General features: G+C 41.2%; 1 protein-coding gene across 1 annotated transcript in view; it reads left to right on the top strand.

Moving 5' to 3' along the window:
* The window catches only part of LOC139387548 (cadherin-7-like), a 128,948-nt gene that overhangs the window by 91,369 nt on the left and 20,381 nt on the right, over positions 1-17,198 (top strand). Inside the window, exons 9-10 of the mRNA XM_071133851.1 lie at positions 15,383-15,500; positions 15,782-16,033. Of these exons, the coding sequence (XP_070989952.1) occupies positions 15,383-15,500; positions 15,782-16,033 (370 nt within the window). The remainder of the gene's footprint in view (positions 1-15,382; positions 15,501-15,781; positions 16,034-17,198) is intronic.

Genomic DNA, 17,198 nt, shown 5'->3' with positions numbered 1-17,198 from the left:
TCTGTCATCATGAAGTGCTTTGAGAGATTAGTCAAGGATCATATAAAAGGAATACCTATGTAAGAATGCTGTTCATTGACTACAGCTCAGCATTCAACACCATAGTACCCTCCAAGCTCATCATCAAGCTGGAGGCCCTGGGTCTCAACCCCCACTCTGTGCAATTGGGTCCTGAACTTTCTGACATGCCGCCCCCAGGTGGTGAAGCCCCCAGGTGGTGAAGGTAGGAAACAACATCTCCACTTTGCTGACCCTCAACACTGGGGGCCCACAAGGGTGCGTGCTCAGCCCCCTCCTGTACTCCCTGTTCACCCACGACTGCATGGCCATGCACGCATCCAACTCAATCATCAAGTTTGCAGACGACACAAGAGTAGAGTGCTTGATTATCAACAATGACGAGACAGCATACAGGGAGGAGGTGAGGACACTCGGAGTGTGGTGTCAGGAAAACAACCTCTCACTCAACGTCAACAAAACAAAGGAGATGATCGTGGACTTCAGGAAACAGCAGAGGGAGCACCCACCTATCCACATTGAAGGGACAGCATTGGAGATGGTGTAAAGTTCCTCGGCATACACATCACAGACAAACTGAAATGGTCCACCCACACAGACAGTGTGGTGAAGAAGGTGCAACCGTGCCTCTTCAACCTCAGCAGGCTGAATAATTTTTGCTTGTCACCCAAAACCCTGACAAACTTTTACAGATGCACAATCGAGAGCATCCTGTTGGGCTGTATCACAGCCTGGTATGGCAACTGCACCACCCTCAACCTCAAGGCTCTCTAGAAGGTACCCGCCCTCCATGACACTTACAGCACCCGATGTCGCAGGAAGGCCAAATAAATCAAGGACATCAACCACCCGAGCCACTGCCTGTTCACACCGTTACCATCCAGAAGGCAAGGTCAGTACAGGTGCACCAAAGCTGGGACCGAGAAACAGCTTCTATCTCAAGGCCATCAGACTGCTAAACAGCAATCACTAACTCAGAGAGGCTACTGCCAACATTGAGACCCAATCACTGGCCACTTTAATAAATGGATCACTCGTCACTTTATACAATGCCACTCTAAATAATGGCACTTTAATAATGTTTACATATCTTACATTACTCATATTACATGTATACTGTATTTTATACCATCTATTGCACCTTGCCGATGCCGCTCAGCCATCACTCATCCATATACTTACATGTACATATTCTCATTCACCCTTTAGATTTGTGTGTATTAGGTAGTTGTTGGGGAATTGTTAGATTACTTGTTAAAAATTACTGCACTGTCGGAACTAGAAGCACAAGCATTTCGCTACAATCGCATTAACATCTGTTAACCATGTGTATGTGACAAATAACATTTGATTTGATTTTGATGCACTGTAAATGAAAGTCAGATAAATGAAAAGCTGATTGTTTTCTGGAGTCTCGGGACTGATGGGTTAAATTAGACAGAAATAATTGAAATGTTCAATGATGTTGGGGCATTTCAAAGCTTCAATAACATCTTGCCTCACAGCCATGTCATGTTTATTAAGTTCTCATTAATGTATAAATGCCTTTTGATGAAGAGTAAATCTAAGGGTTTACCAATCACAATTCCTTGTTGTTCATTGTTAATTGCATTATCCTTACACGACCCATCCTCATCCCTGAAGTTTTGCTTACAAAAGCAAAGCAGTAATGAACAAGCCAAATGTATTCATTTCCAAAGCCCAAAAAAGGTTGCCGCTTCAGCCGTTGCAATGTAAAACAGATGCAAAACAGATGGCAGGTGTGTAAGCGTCAGTCCCCAAATCCCATCAGCAACCCACACCTGTTATGGGGTTATGCATGTAGCTTTTGCCTGCCTTCTGTTTTCAATCTCAGGGTGCCTGAGCTATTGTTTAGTGCCCTTGATTCTGCCATTTTGATTCTTTCCCAACTGTCATTCCATTATTGTTTATGATGTGCCATCCAGAGCTGGTTTTAACTGCCAGTGGTTTTGCACAAAGGCCTGTGCTGTTATGGCAGACGACGAAGAAGAATTGTGAGGCTAAATTCAATATAGAGCAGCATTTTTATACGTCGGTCCAGCACTTGTCGGAGGTATTATTTGAATGCATTATTTTTTTATATGCCTGCTGCCTGCCTAAATGACTGCTATAGGCTTTTTATAGCCACTGGCTGGCAAACAAGCTTGAGTAGCTTGACAAGTCTGAAGTGTTGTAGCATTTCTAGGTAACTATGTTCTCTTGGGGTGCTTCCATGGGGCAAAGGATATAACAATAGTAAAATAAAAGGCAGGTGAAAAAAGGCAGCCTACACCTTGTTTACATCTGTTATCACAGATAACTGATACTGTATAATAATGCACCTAAAACATACATTGCAAAGTATTCACACCCCTTTACTTTTCCCACATTTTTTTGTGGTACAGACTGAATTTAATATAGACTAAATTGAGATATTGTGTCACTGGTCTACACACAATACACACAAAAAGTCAATGTATTATTATATTATTTTTTTTACAAATTAAACTGAAATGTCTTGATTCATTAAGTATTCAAAACCTTTTTATGGCAAGCCAAAATAAGTTCAGTAGTGAAAACTAGCAATACATGTTGTGTTTAACATGACTTTTGAATGACTACCCCACCTCTGTACCCCACACATTCAATTATCTGTAAGGTCCCTCCATCGAACACTGAATTTGAAACACAGATTCAACCACAAAGACCAGCGAGGGTTTCCAATGCCTCGCAAAGAAGGGCACTTATTGATAGATTGGTTAAACATTCAACAGCAGACATTGAAAATCCCAAAGATTTCACCATGAGGCAAAAAGTGACTTTAAAACAGTTTATTGGCCGTGATAGAAGAAAACTGAGGATGGATCAACAACATTTTAGTTACTCCCCAATATTAACCTAAATGACAGAGTGAAAAGAAGGAACTTATACAGAATAAAAATATTCCAAAACATGCAAATGTGGCAAAAAATGTGAACTTTATGTCCCAAATACAAAGCTTTTGGGGAAAATCCAACACTACACGTCACTGACTACTATTTTTCATATTTTCAATCATGGTGGTATCTGAATCATGTTATGGTTATGCTTGTCATCGGCAAGGACTATGGAATTTTATTTTGGATAAAAATAAATGGAATAGAGCTAAGCACAGGCAAAATCCTAGAGGAAAACCTGGTTCAGTCTGCTTTCCAACAGACATTGGGAGACAAATTCGTCTTTCAGCAGGACAATAACCTAAAACACAAGGCCAAATATACACTGGAGTTGCTTACCAAGATGACATTGAATGTTCTTGAGTGGCCTAGTAATAGTTTTGACTTAAATCAGCTTGATAAATCTATGGCAAGACTTGAAAATAGCTGTCTAGCAATGATCAACAACCAACTAGACAGAGCTTGGTTAATTTGAAAAATAATAATGTGAGACCAAGGACTCTTTTACAGATGAGCCCTGAAATACACCCCCCACCCCCTCCCATCCAGTTGCACCACCCAGTGTCTGAACTTTGGGTGCTGAACAAGCTGGCTGGAGCGCAGAAGCTCGACTATCCGGCAGAGGCGTGGGAGCCTGAGGAGCCGGCTGAGGCGTGGGAGGCCGATGAACCGGCTGAGGCATGTCGTGTGATGGGCGCCTGCCGAACCAACCGAGGCAAGAAAACCTCTCATGCCAGCTAAGGCGTGGAGGCTCGTCAAGCCAGCTGAGGCAAAGCTGGAGCAGGCGTGACAGTAATGATGTTGGATACAGTGGGACTTTTTGTAAAAAGGCTTTATAAATGAAAACATAGCGATGTATCAACGTGACATCAAAGAGGGCCTACCAACTTTCTGGAAGAGAATGCTGTGATGAGTACTAAAATGTCTCCCGTAATAAAGCGCAGTGCGCTTTAAACTGAATCTAACGACTTTAATTCTTATGGCTTAGATCCCGCTAACGGGATCGATATGACAACAGCCAGTGAAAGTGCAGGGCGCCAAATTCAAACAACAGAAATCTCAATTAATTTTCCTCAAACATACCAGTATTTTTCACCATTTTAAAGATAAACTTGTTGTTAACTTCTTATGGCTTGGGGGCAGTATTGAGTAGCTTGGATGAATAAGGTGCCCAGAGTAAACTGCCTGCTACTCAGGCCAGAAGCATATTATTAGTAGTTTTGGATAGAAAACACTCTGAAGTTTCTAAAACTGTTTGAATGATGTCTGTGAGTATAACAGAACTGATATGGCAGGCAACAACGTGAGAAAAAAATCCAACCAGGAAGTGGGAAATCTGAGGTTTGTAGTTTTTCAACTCATTGCCTATCCAAGATAGTGTAAATTTGGTCCGATTGAACTTCCTAAGGCTTCCACTAGATGTCAAGTCTTTAGAACCTTGTTTGAGGCTTCTACTGTGAAGGAGGAGAGAATGAGAGCTGACTGAGAAAGAGGTCCGCCAGAGTGCAATCAGCTCATTCAGGCGCGCTCCCCCTGAGAGGTAGCTGCGTTCCATTGCATTTCTAAAGACAAAGGAATTCTCTGATTGAAACATTATTGAAGAGTTATGTTAAAAACATCCTAAAGATTGATTCTATACATCGTTTGACATGTTTCTACGAACTGTAATGGATTTTTTTTACTTTTCGTCTGGCCTGCGTGTCGTGAATTTGGATTCGTGAACTAAAGGCGCAAACAAAAAGGAGGTATTTGGACATAAATGATGGACTTTATCGAAGAAAACAAACATGTATTGCGGAACTAGGATTCCTGGGAGTGCATTCTGATGAAGATTATCAAAGGTAAGTTAATATTTATAATGCTATTACTGACTTCTGTTGACTCCACAACATGGCGGATATCTGTATGGCTTGTTTTTATGTCTGAGTGCCGCACTCAGATTATTGCATGGTGTGCTTTTTTGAAATCTGACACAGCGGTTGCATTAAAGAGAAGTTTATCTAAAGTTCCATGCATAACACTTGTATTTTCATCAACATTTATGATGAGTATTTCTGTAAACTGATGTGGCTCTCTGCAAAATCACTGGATGTTTTGGAAGCAAAACATTACTGAACCTAACGCGTCAATGTAAACTGAGATTTTTGGATATAAATATGAACAAAACATACATGTATTGTGTAACATGAAGTCCTATGAGTGTCATCTGATGAAGATCATCAAAGGATAGTGATTCATTTTATCTCTATTTCTGCTTTTTGTGACTCCTCTCTTTGGCTGGAAAAATGGCTGTGTTTTTCTGTGACTGTCCTAACAAAATCGTTTGGTGTGCTTTCGTTGTAAAGCCTTTTTGAAATCGGACACTGTGGTGGGATTAGTTAATGAAGTAGCAGCTGCGTTCATATAGATGATGTCGCCATAGCCTAGGACCGATAGAAACGTCAACTGAATAATCTGCTTTCTACTATTTAGAGAGAAGCAGAACTTATTTCTATTGAAGAAGCCAATTTTTATTCTCAGCTTCTTAACTAACTCACCAATATGAGACAGCTTTTCATCTATCCAGATGCCCAGATATGTGTAAGCAGGGACACGATCACTATGGACACCATCCAAATTACATACTGTGCATTTGGACAGTATTCAGACCACTTCACTTTTTCCACTGTTTGTTACGTTACAGTCTTTTTCTAAAATGTACTAAATAAAACATTTTCCTCAATTATCTATACCCAATACCCCATAATGACAAAGCAAAAACATACATTTTTGTACATATATTAAAAATAAAAAACATACCTTCTTTACATAAGTATTCAGACCCTTTGATGTGAGACTTGAAATTGAGCTTAGGTGCATCTTGTTTCCAGTTCTCATCCTTGATGTTTCTACAACTTGATTGGAGTCCGTCTGTGGTAAATTCAATTGATTGGACATGATTTGGAAAGGCACATGCCTGTCTACATAAGGTCAAATCAAATCAAAATATTGTCAAGACGTTGACAAGGTTATATATTTTTTTTAATTAAAATAATAATTGTGTCCTTCAAACTTTGCTTTCGTCAAGTTGGATTTGCTTGATGGGCACTTCTTACGTACCATACGGTCAAGCTGCTCCCACAACAGCTCAATAGGGTTGAGATCCGGTGACTGTGCTGGCCATTCCATTATAGACAGAATACAAGCTGACTGCTTCTTCCCTAAATAGGTCTTGCATAGTTTGGAGCTGTGCTTTGGTTCATTGTCCTGTTGTAGGGGGAAATTGGCTCCAATTAAGTGCCGTCCACAGGGTATGGCGTTGCAAAATGGAGTGATAGCCTTCCTTCTTCAAGATACCTTTTACCCTGTACAGATCTCCCACATTACCACCACCAAAGCACCCCCAGACTATCACATTGCCTCCACCATGCTTGACAGATGGCGTCAAAAGCACTCCTGCAGCATATTTAAATTTTTCTGTGTATCATAACGGTTCTTCTTTGTGATCCAAACACCTCAAACGTCGTCTGTCCATAACACTTTTTCCAATCCACTATCTGTGTTCTTTTGCTCATCTTAATATTTTATTTTTATTGGCCAGACTGAGATATGGCTTTTACTTCACAACTCTGCCTAATAATCTATATTACAAGAGAGACCTGGCCAAAATAGCAACACACAAAGTTGCAGACACATTTACAACATTAAACACAAAGCACTACAGTTTACTGACATAAATGTACAAATTGAACAGCAAGATTGTTTGGGAAAGTGTGGTGTAACTAGGGGTCAAAACTTTGACATTTCAGGACCTTTCGACGCTCGTTCCAATCGGAAGGGGCAGAGAATTTGATTTTTTTTTTCCTAGCTCTGTATAAGCATATATTATATTCTTCACCCTTTCAAGCTCATGCAATTTACCCAAAAAGGACCCTTGACTGAAAAGATGTCCCATGGTTACTGTTATTATAAGTACAGTGCCTTCAGAAAGTGTTCATACCATTTCATACATTATATTCCACATTTTGTTATGTTACAGCCTGAATTCAAAATGTATTAAATATAGTTTTTCTCTAACCCATCTACACACAATACCCCATAATGACAATGGGAAAAAACAGGTTTTTAGAAATGTTTGCTAATTTATTGAAAATGAAATACAGAAATATCTCATCTCATTTACATACGTATTCACACCCTTGAGTCAATACATTGTTAGAATACGTTAGAATCACCTTTGGCGATGATTAAAGCTGTGAGTCTTTCTGTGTAAGTCTTTAAGGCGGCCCATGTACTCCCCATTCACGAAGGTGATGACCCTTGTGACCTAAATAATTATCAGCCTATTTCTAAAATCTCTTGACTTGCTAAAATATTAGAATCCTTGATGAATTCTCAGCTAACACCTTTCTTATCTTTGAAATGTATTCTAAATGTACAGTACCAGCCAACATTTTGGGACACATCTACTCATTTCAGGAATTGTCTTTATTTTTACTATTTTCTACATTGTAGTGAAGACATCAAAACTGTGAAATAACACATATGGAATCATGTAGTAACCAAAAAAGTGTTAAACAAATCTAAATATATTTTAGATTTGCACAGTACTGTCTTTTATCAATGGCGGTTGGAATGGGGAATGGGCCCAAATTCACCCAACTTATTGTGGGAAACTTGTGGAAGGCTACCCGAAACGTTTGACCCAAGTTAAACAACTTAAAGGCAATGCTCCCAAATACTAATTGAGTGTATGTAAACTTCTGACCCACTGGGAAAGTGATGAAATAAATAAAACCTGAAATTAATCATTCTCTCTCCTATTATTCTGACATTTCAACTATTTTCTCAGAATATATCAATGATGTCGCTCTTGCTGATGCTGATTCTCTGATCCACCTCTACGCAGGCGAAACCATTCTGTATACATCTGGTGCCTTCTTTGGACACTGTGCTAACAAACCTCCAAACAAGCTTCCACGCCATACAACACTCATTCCGTGGCCTCCAACTGCTTTTAAATGCTTGGTAAACGAAGTGCATGCTCTTCAACCTCCTGCACACTCCCGCCCGACTAGCATCACTACTCTGGGCGGTTCTGACTTAGAATATGTGGATAACTACAAATACCTAGGTGTCCGGTTAGACTGTAAACTCTCCTTCCAGACTCATATTAAGCATCCCCAATCCAAAATTAAATCTAGAATCAGCTTCCTATTTTGCAACAAAGCCTCCTTCACTCATCCTGCCAAACATACCCTCATAAAACGGATCCGATCCTTGACTTCGGCGAAACTGGATGTAGTCTATCACAGTGCCATCCGTTTGTCACCAAAGCCCCATATACTACCCACCACTGCATATTTGTAGCCAAACCCAGTGTCTCCAGGTCATCTATAAGTCTTTGCTAGGTAAAGCCCCGCCTTATCTCAGCTTACTGGTCACCATAGCAACACCCACCTGAAGCACACGCTCCAGCAAGTATATTTCACTGGTCATCCCCAAAGCCAACACTTCTTTTGGCTGCCTTTCCTTCCAGTTCTCTGCTGCCAATGACTGGAACGAATTGAAAAAAATCACTGAAGTTAGAGTCTTATATCGCCCTCTCTAACTTTAGCATCAGCTGTCAGAGCAGCTTACCGATCACTGTACCTGTACACAGACAATCTGTAAATAAGCACACCCAACTACCTCATCCCCATATTATTACTTACCCTCTTGCTCTTTTGCACCCCATTATCTCTACTTGCACATCGTCATCTGCACATCTATCACTCCAGTGTTAGTGCTAAATTGTAATTGTAATTATTTCGCCACTATTGTCTATTTATTGCCTTACCTCCTTACTTAATTTGCACACACTGTATACAGATTTTTCTATTGTGTTATTGACTGTACATTTGTTTATCCCATTTGTAACTCTGTGTTGTTTTTGTCGCACTGCTTTGCTTTATCTTGGCCAGGTCGCAGTTGTAAATGAGAACTTGTTCTCAACTGGCCTACCTGGTTAAATAAAGGTGAAATAAAATAAATACATACATTTCACATTCTTAAAATAAAGTGTTGATCCTAACTGACCTAAAACAGGGAATTTTTACTAGGATTAAATGTCAGGAATTGTGAAAACTGAGTTTAAATGTAATTGACTAAGGTGTATGTAAACGTCCGACTTCAACTTTAATTCCTTAATAAATAAAACACTAAATCCATCCAGATAATCATGTAGGTTCCAACGTTAAAGCCTCGCACGGACAAGGCAGTATATTTTGGGATGTATATCAATTTATCCCAAAAATATACTGTTGTTGCGGTATTTATAGGGGTGTGCTCACGTGTTCCGCAAGGTTCTATTTTGGGCCCACTGTTGTTCATTTTGTATATAAACAACATTGGGGATCTTATTGAAACAGCGGATGTTCATTTTTATGCAGATGATACTGTTCTTTATTCAAGTGGTAATAGTTTATCTTTAGCTTTTGAAATTGCCCAAAGAGCATTTAACATCATACAACAGAATATGTATGATTTAAAGCTGATTCTAAATTCGCTTAAAACAAAATGCATGGTATTTTCAAATGCCAGGCCTGTTACAAAGCATGTCATTGCTGCATTGGCTGGACATACTATATAGCAAGTTAAAGTGTACAAATATTTGGGTGTGTGGGTTGATGATAAGCTGAGCTTCACTGTGCATGTAGAGAACTTGATATGGAAGCTCAAGCTGAAAATAGGATTTTATTACCGGCATAAGGCTTGTTTATCTTTCAAGGCCAGGAAGGAGCTGGTACGATGTACATTACTGTCGGTTTTAGATTTTAGGGATGTTATACACTGCTCAAAAAAATAAAGGGAACACTTAAACAACACAATGTAACTCCAAGTCAATCACACTTCTGTGAAATCAAACTGTCCTCTTAGGAAGCAACACTGATTGACGATAAATTTCACATGCTGTTGTGCAAATGGAATAGACAACAGGTGGAAATTATAGGCAATTAGCCATACACCCCCAATAAAGGAGTGGTTCTGCAGGTGGTGACCACAGACCACTTCTCAGTTCCTATGCTTCCTGGCTGATGTTTTGGTCACTTTTGAATGCTGGCGGTGCTTTCACTCTAGTGGTAGCATGAGACGGAGTCTACAACCCACACAAGTGGCTCAGGTAGTGCAGCTCATCCAGGACGGCACATCAATGCGAGCAGTGGCAAGAAGGTTTGCTGTGTCTGTCAGCGTAGTGTCCAGAGCATGGAGGCGCTACCAGGAGACAGGCCAGTACATCAGGAGACGTGGAGGAGGCCGTAGGAGGGCAACAACCCAGCAGCAGGACCGTTACCTCCGCCTTTGTGCAAGGAGGAGCACTGCCAGAGCCCTGCAAAATGACCTCCAGCAGGCCACAAATGTGCATGTGTCTGCTCAAACGGTCAGAAACAGACTCCATGAGGGTGGTATGAGGACCCGACGTCCACAGGTGGGGGTTGTGCTTACAGTCCAACACCGTGCAGGACGTTTGGCATTTGCCAGAGAACACCAAGATTGGCAAACTCTTCACAGATGAAAGCAGGTTCACACTGAGCACATGTGACAGACGTGACAGAGTCTGGAGACGCCGTGGAGAACGTTCTGCTGCCTGCAACATCCTCCAGCATGACCGGTTTGGCGGTGGGTCAGTCATGGTGTGGGGTGGCATTTCTTTGGGGGGCCGCACAACCCTCCATGTGCTCGCCAGAGGTAGCCTGACTGCCATTAGGTACCGAGATGAGATCCTCAGACCCCTTGTGAGACCATATGATGGTGCGGTTGGCCCTGGGTTCCTCCTAATGCAAGACAATGCTAGACCTCATGTGGCTGGAGTGTGTCAGCAGTTCCTGCAAGAGGAAGGCATTGATGCTATGGACTGGCCCGCCCATTCCCCAGACCTGAATCCAATTGAGCACATCTGGGACATCATGTCTCGCTCCATCCACCAACGCCACGTTGCACTACTGACTGTCCAGGAGTTGGCGGATGCTTTAGTCCAGGTCTGGGAGGAGATCCCTCAGGAGACCATCCGCCACCTCATCAGGAGCATGCCCAGGCGTTGTAGGGAGGTCATACAGGCACGTGGAGGCCACACACACTACTGAGCCTCATTTCGACTTGTTTTAAGGACATTACATCAAAGTTGGATCAGCCTGTAGTGTGGTTTTCCACTTTAATTTTGAGTGTGACTCCAAATCCAGACCTCCATGGGTTGATAAATGTGATTTCCATTGATAGTTTTTGTGTGATTTTGTTGTCAGCACATTCAACTATGTAAAGAAAAAAGTATTTAATAAGAATATTTCATTCATTCAGATCTAGGATGTGTTATTTTAGTGTTCCCTTTATTTTTTTGAGCAGTGTATATATGCAGGCCTCAGCCACTACCCTGAGAGCACTTGATTCAGTGTATCATGCAGCCCTCAGGTTCATTACAAATCAGAAACGTCTAACACATCATTGTGATCTCTACAGCGCTGTTGGCTGGTCGTCATTGACCTTGCATAGGCTTAAACACTGGTATACACTGATTTATAAGGCCATATTGGGTAAAATGCCATTTTATCTCTCTTCTTTTTTAGTCAGGTCAGTAAATAAATATCAATTATGGTCCCATTCTGATTTGCTTCTACCCTGAACAAAAATTAGAACAGGTCATGGTAGAAATAGTTTTAGTTACTTAGCACCGTGGTCCTGGAATTCTCTCATGAACATTTTAAAATGTGATGATCTAGTTTAGTTGGTGGAGTTTAAATATTTGACCGATGTATATATCATAGAAGAGTGTAATTGTTTTTAGGTCAGGTGTTTTTAGTCAAGATGTTTGTGTTTTTAATGTAATATGTAATTGTTGTACTGTATGTGTGTTTATAGTTTTGTTTAATGTTGTGTTAGTGTATGTAAGTTGTTTTGTCTGAAACATTGTTCTCCCTGCTGTTATTTGACCAGGTCTCTCTTGGAAAAGAGATATTATCTCAATGAGAAAAAAACTGTATAAACAAAAGGTAAATATATATATATGCATATATATATATATATATATTTTTTTTTAGATTCACTCCCTGTGTGTCCCAAATGGCAAACTTTTCCTTATATATTGCACTACTTTTAACCAGGGCCCATAGGGCTTTGGTCAAAAGTTGTGCACTATATAGGGAATAGGGTGCCATTTGGAACGCTAACCTGTTGGCAGGTTGTTCAATTTCCAGTTTCCAGGAGATTTTCTGGCAGATTGAGTTTGTGCTGACTGGCTCCTCGCGATGGCAAGGCTCGGCATGGCCGGTGTTTAACCCAGCCAAAGCTAGGGGGATTAGGCCACTGCAGAGCGTCTGACCGAGTGAATCTTCTTATAGCGCAACCTGATGGGCCTCCACTGATAATCATCTTTTAAACACAGCACTTTTAAATGGTGTGCGTTTTTTTGGTGTGTGTAATAATTCGTAAGCCAGCCCGGGGATGGCTTTTCCACTTTAATGCTAGGTAAACTGTCCTAGGTAATCAATGTGTGTGTTTGTGTCTGTGTGTGTGTCTGTGTGTCTGTGTGTGCAGTATTAGTTCTTTGGCTTAAACCCACACTTCCTCATGTCCATTTGGTTTGGAACTGATATTTAGACCCCCTATGATGATGTTTTTGAGAGATAATTCATATCACCATCCTGAACTCTGTAGTCTATTTGTTGTTCTGCAGCTGACATAGCTACAATACGCACAACATGTATTGTGTCATATTATACAAAATATATCAGGTTCTACTTAGAATATATCAACCTGACAAATAAATACTCGTGTAACACAATTATTATTATGAGTATTGTTGAAAGGGTCTATTATCATGTTGGTGTGAGGCTAATGCTGACTACAGGTAGTTCAATGGGGATTGTGTTGGCGGTGGAACGGCCTCTAAATTGTGTTGATTTTCCTTGCCTGTTTTTTAGAAAATATCTCTCACTTCCACTACACGATGTCTCCCAAGTCCCAACCCTATAGAGTGTGGTACCGCCTTCCATCTCAAAATATGACCTATATGACCTTCAATATTGTCATGTCAGATGTTATAGCTTGTGATCTATATGGCTCTATCTCTTGGTGATAGTTTTTTTTACTTAGTGCTGCTCCAACATGGTGTCCATAATAGGACAGCCTCAGTCTCAGCGGGACTTTTAGACAATAAAAAAAATCTAAAGCAAAAATCACTGAAGCTGGAGATGTATCTCCCTCTCTAACTTTAAGCATCAGCTGTCAGAGCAGCTTACCCATCACTGTACCTGTACAGTCGTGGCCAAAAGTTGAGACTGACAAATATTAATTTTCACAAAGTTTGCTGCTTCAGTCAGATGTTACTATGGAATACTGAAGTATAATTACAAGCATTTCATAAGTGTCAAAAGGCTTTTATTGAAAATGACATGAAGTTGATGCAAAGAGTCAATATTTGCAATGTTGACCCTTCTTTTTCAAGAGCTCTGCAACCCGCCCTGGCATGCTGTCAATTAACTTCTGGGCCACATCCTGACTGATGGCAGCCCATTCTTGCATAATCAATGCTTGTAGTTTGTCAGAATTTGTTGGTTTTTCTTTGTCCACCCACCTCTTGAGGATTGACCACAAGTCCTCAATGGGATTAAAGTCTGGACCCAAAATATCGATGTTTTGTTCTCCGAGCCACTTAGTTATCACTTTTGCCTTCAAATTTATCAAATTCAAATTTATTTTATATAGCCCTTCGTACATCAGCTGATATCTCAAAGTGCTGTACAGAAACCCAGCCTAAAACCCCAAACAGCAAGCAATGCAGGTGTAGAAGCGCGGTGGCTAGGAAAAACTCCCTAGAAAGGCCAAAACCTAGGAAGAAACCTAGAGAGGAACCAGGCATTATGGCAAGGTGCTCCATCATGCTGGAAAAGGCATTGTTCGTCACTAAACTGTTCCTGGATGGTTGGGAGAAGTTGCTCTCGGAAGATGTGTTGGTACCATTCATTATTCATGGCTGTGATCTTATGCAAAATTGTGAGTGAGCCCACTCCCTTAGCTGAGAAGCAACCCCACACATGAATGGTCTCAGGATGCTTTACTGTTGGCATGACACAGGACTGATGATAGCGCTCACCTTGTCTTCTCCGGACAAGCTTTTTTTACGGATGCACCAAACAATCGGAAAGGGGATTCATCAGAGAAAATTACTTTACCCCAGTCCTCAGCAGTCCAATCCCTGTACCTTTTGCAGAATATCAGTCTGTCCCTGATGTTTTTCCTGGAGAGAAGTGGCTTCTTTGCTGCCCTTCTTGACACCAGGCCATCCTCAAAGTCTTTACCTCACTGTGCGTGCAGATGCACTCACACCTGCCTGCTGCCATTCCTGAGCAAGCTCTATACTGGTGGTGCCCCGATCCCTCAGCTGAATCAACTTGAGGAGACGGTCCTGGCACTTGCTGGACTTTCTTGGGCACCCTGAAGCCTTCTTCACAACAATTGAACCGCTCTCCTTGAAGTTCTTGATGATCCGATAAATGGTTGCTTTAGGTGCAATCTTACTGGCAGTAATATCCTTGCCTGTGAAGCTCTTTTTGTGCAAATCAATGATGGCGGCACATGTTTCCTTGCAGGTAACCATGTTTGACAGAGGAAGAACAATGATTCCAAGCACCACCCTCCTCTTGAAGCTTCCAGTCTGTTATTCAACTCAATCAGCATGACAGAATGGTCTCCAGCCCTCGTCAACACTTACAACTGTGTTAATGAGAGAATCACTGACATGATGTCAGCTGGTCCTTTTGTGGCAGGGCTGAAATGCAGTGGAAATGTTTTTTGGGGATTCCGTTTTTTTGAATGGCTTAGAGGGACTTTGTAATTAATTGCAATTAATCTGATCACTCTTCATAACATTCTGGAGTATATGCAAATTTCCATCATACAGACTTTGTGAAAATGTATATATTTGTGTCATCCTAAAAACGTTTGGCCACGACTGTACACAGCCAATCTGTAAATAGCACACCCAACTACCTCATCCCGATATTGTTATTTATCTACTTGCTCTTATGCACCCTAGTACAGTATCTCTACTTGCTCATCATCATCTGCATATCTATCACTCCAGTGTTAATGCTAAATTGTAATTATTTCACCTCTATGGCTTATTTATTGCCTTACTTCCCTAATCTTTTACATTTGCACACACTGTACATTAATTTTCTGTTGATATTGACTGTACGTTTGTTTATGTGTAACTCTGTGTTGTTGTTTTTGTCGCAGTTGTAAATGAGAACTTGTTCTCAACTGGCCTACCTGGTTAAATAAAGTGAAATAATTTATATTTTTTTAAAGACTGACCTCTGTCTTAATATGGACACCATACTCTAGAATACAAGACAAATTCCTATATCTGAAATGACCTGAACTGAATGTAACCTTTGGTCCTCTGTCCCCTGCAGGTCATTGAGACCATCAGCGCAATGGACAGAGACGAACCTCAGAGTGGACACCGCTTCTTCTTCTCCCTCACTGCAGAGGCTGCTGGGAACCTCAACTTCACCCTGAGAGACAACAAAGGTAAAGGCCAGACACATAGTCATATTTGGCCAACGAAATGTGCATAGTTGGCAGCAGGACAACCTAGAAGAATTAGAGAGCCCTTCATACTGAATGCCTAGTTACCAGGCAGGAGAAGCTCCACAACACCATAGTGGTTTCCTAGCCCTGGTATGGATATTTTCCATTATCCAAACATTATATCAGAGCTAACTGTCATCATGATTAGTTGGAATCCACCAAGTATTACTATCTGAACACAATTTGATCATTATATGGCTGCGATGCCTTCCTCCTCACAGACAACACCGCCTCTGTGCTGACCATGCGAGGGGGTTTCCAGCGTCACGATCAGACTATGTACCGCCTCCCTGTCCTCATCATGGATGGCGGGAGCCCTGCCCTCAGCAGCACCAACACCCTGTCCATCCGGGTGTGCGACTGTGACCCCGATGGAGCTCCCCAGTCATGTGGGAGTGAAGCCTCCATGCTCTCAGCAGGCCTCAGCACTGGGGCCCTCATCGCCATCCTGGCTTGCATCCTCACACTTCTAGGTATGAGGCAGCCATTACAACATCAGAAAAACATCAGTGCCCCATCAGGCCTGCAAGCTGCATTTGTGTGGCACCCAGACTGACATTTCATATCTAATAACAGTACAAGAGAGTCTAAGTTATTTTATCTAAGTCACGAGATGCCAGGCTTTCCATTAACAACTTCACTGTAGAACATCAGGCATTTATGGAATGCCCATCTGGGGAAATAAAATATCTGTTTTGATACTTTAATACAGGAGTCAAACAGTGTTCATATACCTTTTCACGTTACACTAGTAGTACCCAGTTAATCCCAAGATGTCCTTCAAACATTGGTATGTCGTACGAACACAATATTGGTGGTGAATATCATGCAGTGTGTTGAATAATAACGTGGGCTTTGGGAGAGGAGGACTTGTTACCATGGCTATCGTTTTGACAACACTGTGGTGCAACGTAACTTCTCTAACACCAGAACCATATGAGATGCACATGATGCAATTGTGATCCTGCTGTATTGTAAGCGTTCGAAACTTGAAGTAGCTCCGTATTAAGAACCTTATTAATAAAAAAGACAAATGTTGCCAGGTACATGTATGATTGAAGTCCTATCAGGCATTAGACTCTCCGGCCCCTGTGGGACAGTAGCACTATAATCAGGAAATAGTCCACTTAAGGTGGCCAGATTGGCTTGTTTCCCCCCCGAACCTCCATTGTGAATGTTGATCTTGATTGCTGTTATTTGTTGATTGTTTGAGAGACCGTAAACTCGATTTGTACCCATTCATTCTCTCTGATTAGCTAATCAGTCAGTACATTTTTGGGGCCAGAGATAGTGAGGTGCTCAGAGGTAGTAAATCCAGATTCATGGTTTGATTGTTTCTTGCTTAGATAACTGTTAGTTTGTCACTCAAAAAAGGACATGAAAGTGGCCTGTATGACGCAAGAAAGATACTTGACTGAACTATGTACATATCAGGCTGCCTGATGAAGAGGTTGTTTAGTTTAAACACGTTGGGCTAAGAGTAACTGTGTAATGAATTTAAATTATCTGCTCCAACTAGTCTATATAGGCCTACTTTTTATGGTCCTTGAGTGTCCTGAAAGGCGTCTGACAAATAAAGTGTGTTATTAATATTATTATAAGGGGTCCAAGCTCCGAAGGGACTGGAACCCTATTATA

This window comes from Oncorhynchus clarkii, chromosome 28 (genome assembly GCF_045791955.1).
Source record: "Oncorhynchus clarkii lewisi isolate Uvic-CL-2024 chromosome 28, UVic_Ocla_1.0, whole genome shotgun sequence".
Classification (NCBI taxonomy): Eukaryota; Metazoa; Chordata; class Actinopteri; order Salmoniformes; family Salmonidae; genus Oncorhynchus; species Oncorhynchus clarkii.
This window is presented reverse-complemented; position numbering and strand designations above follow the sequence as displayed.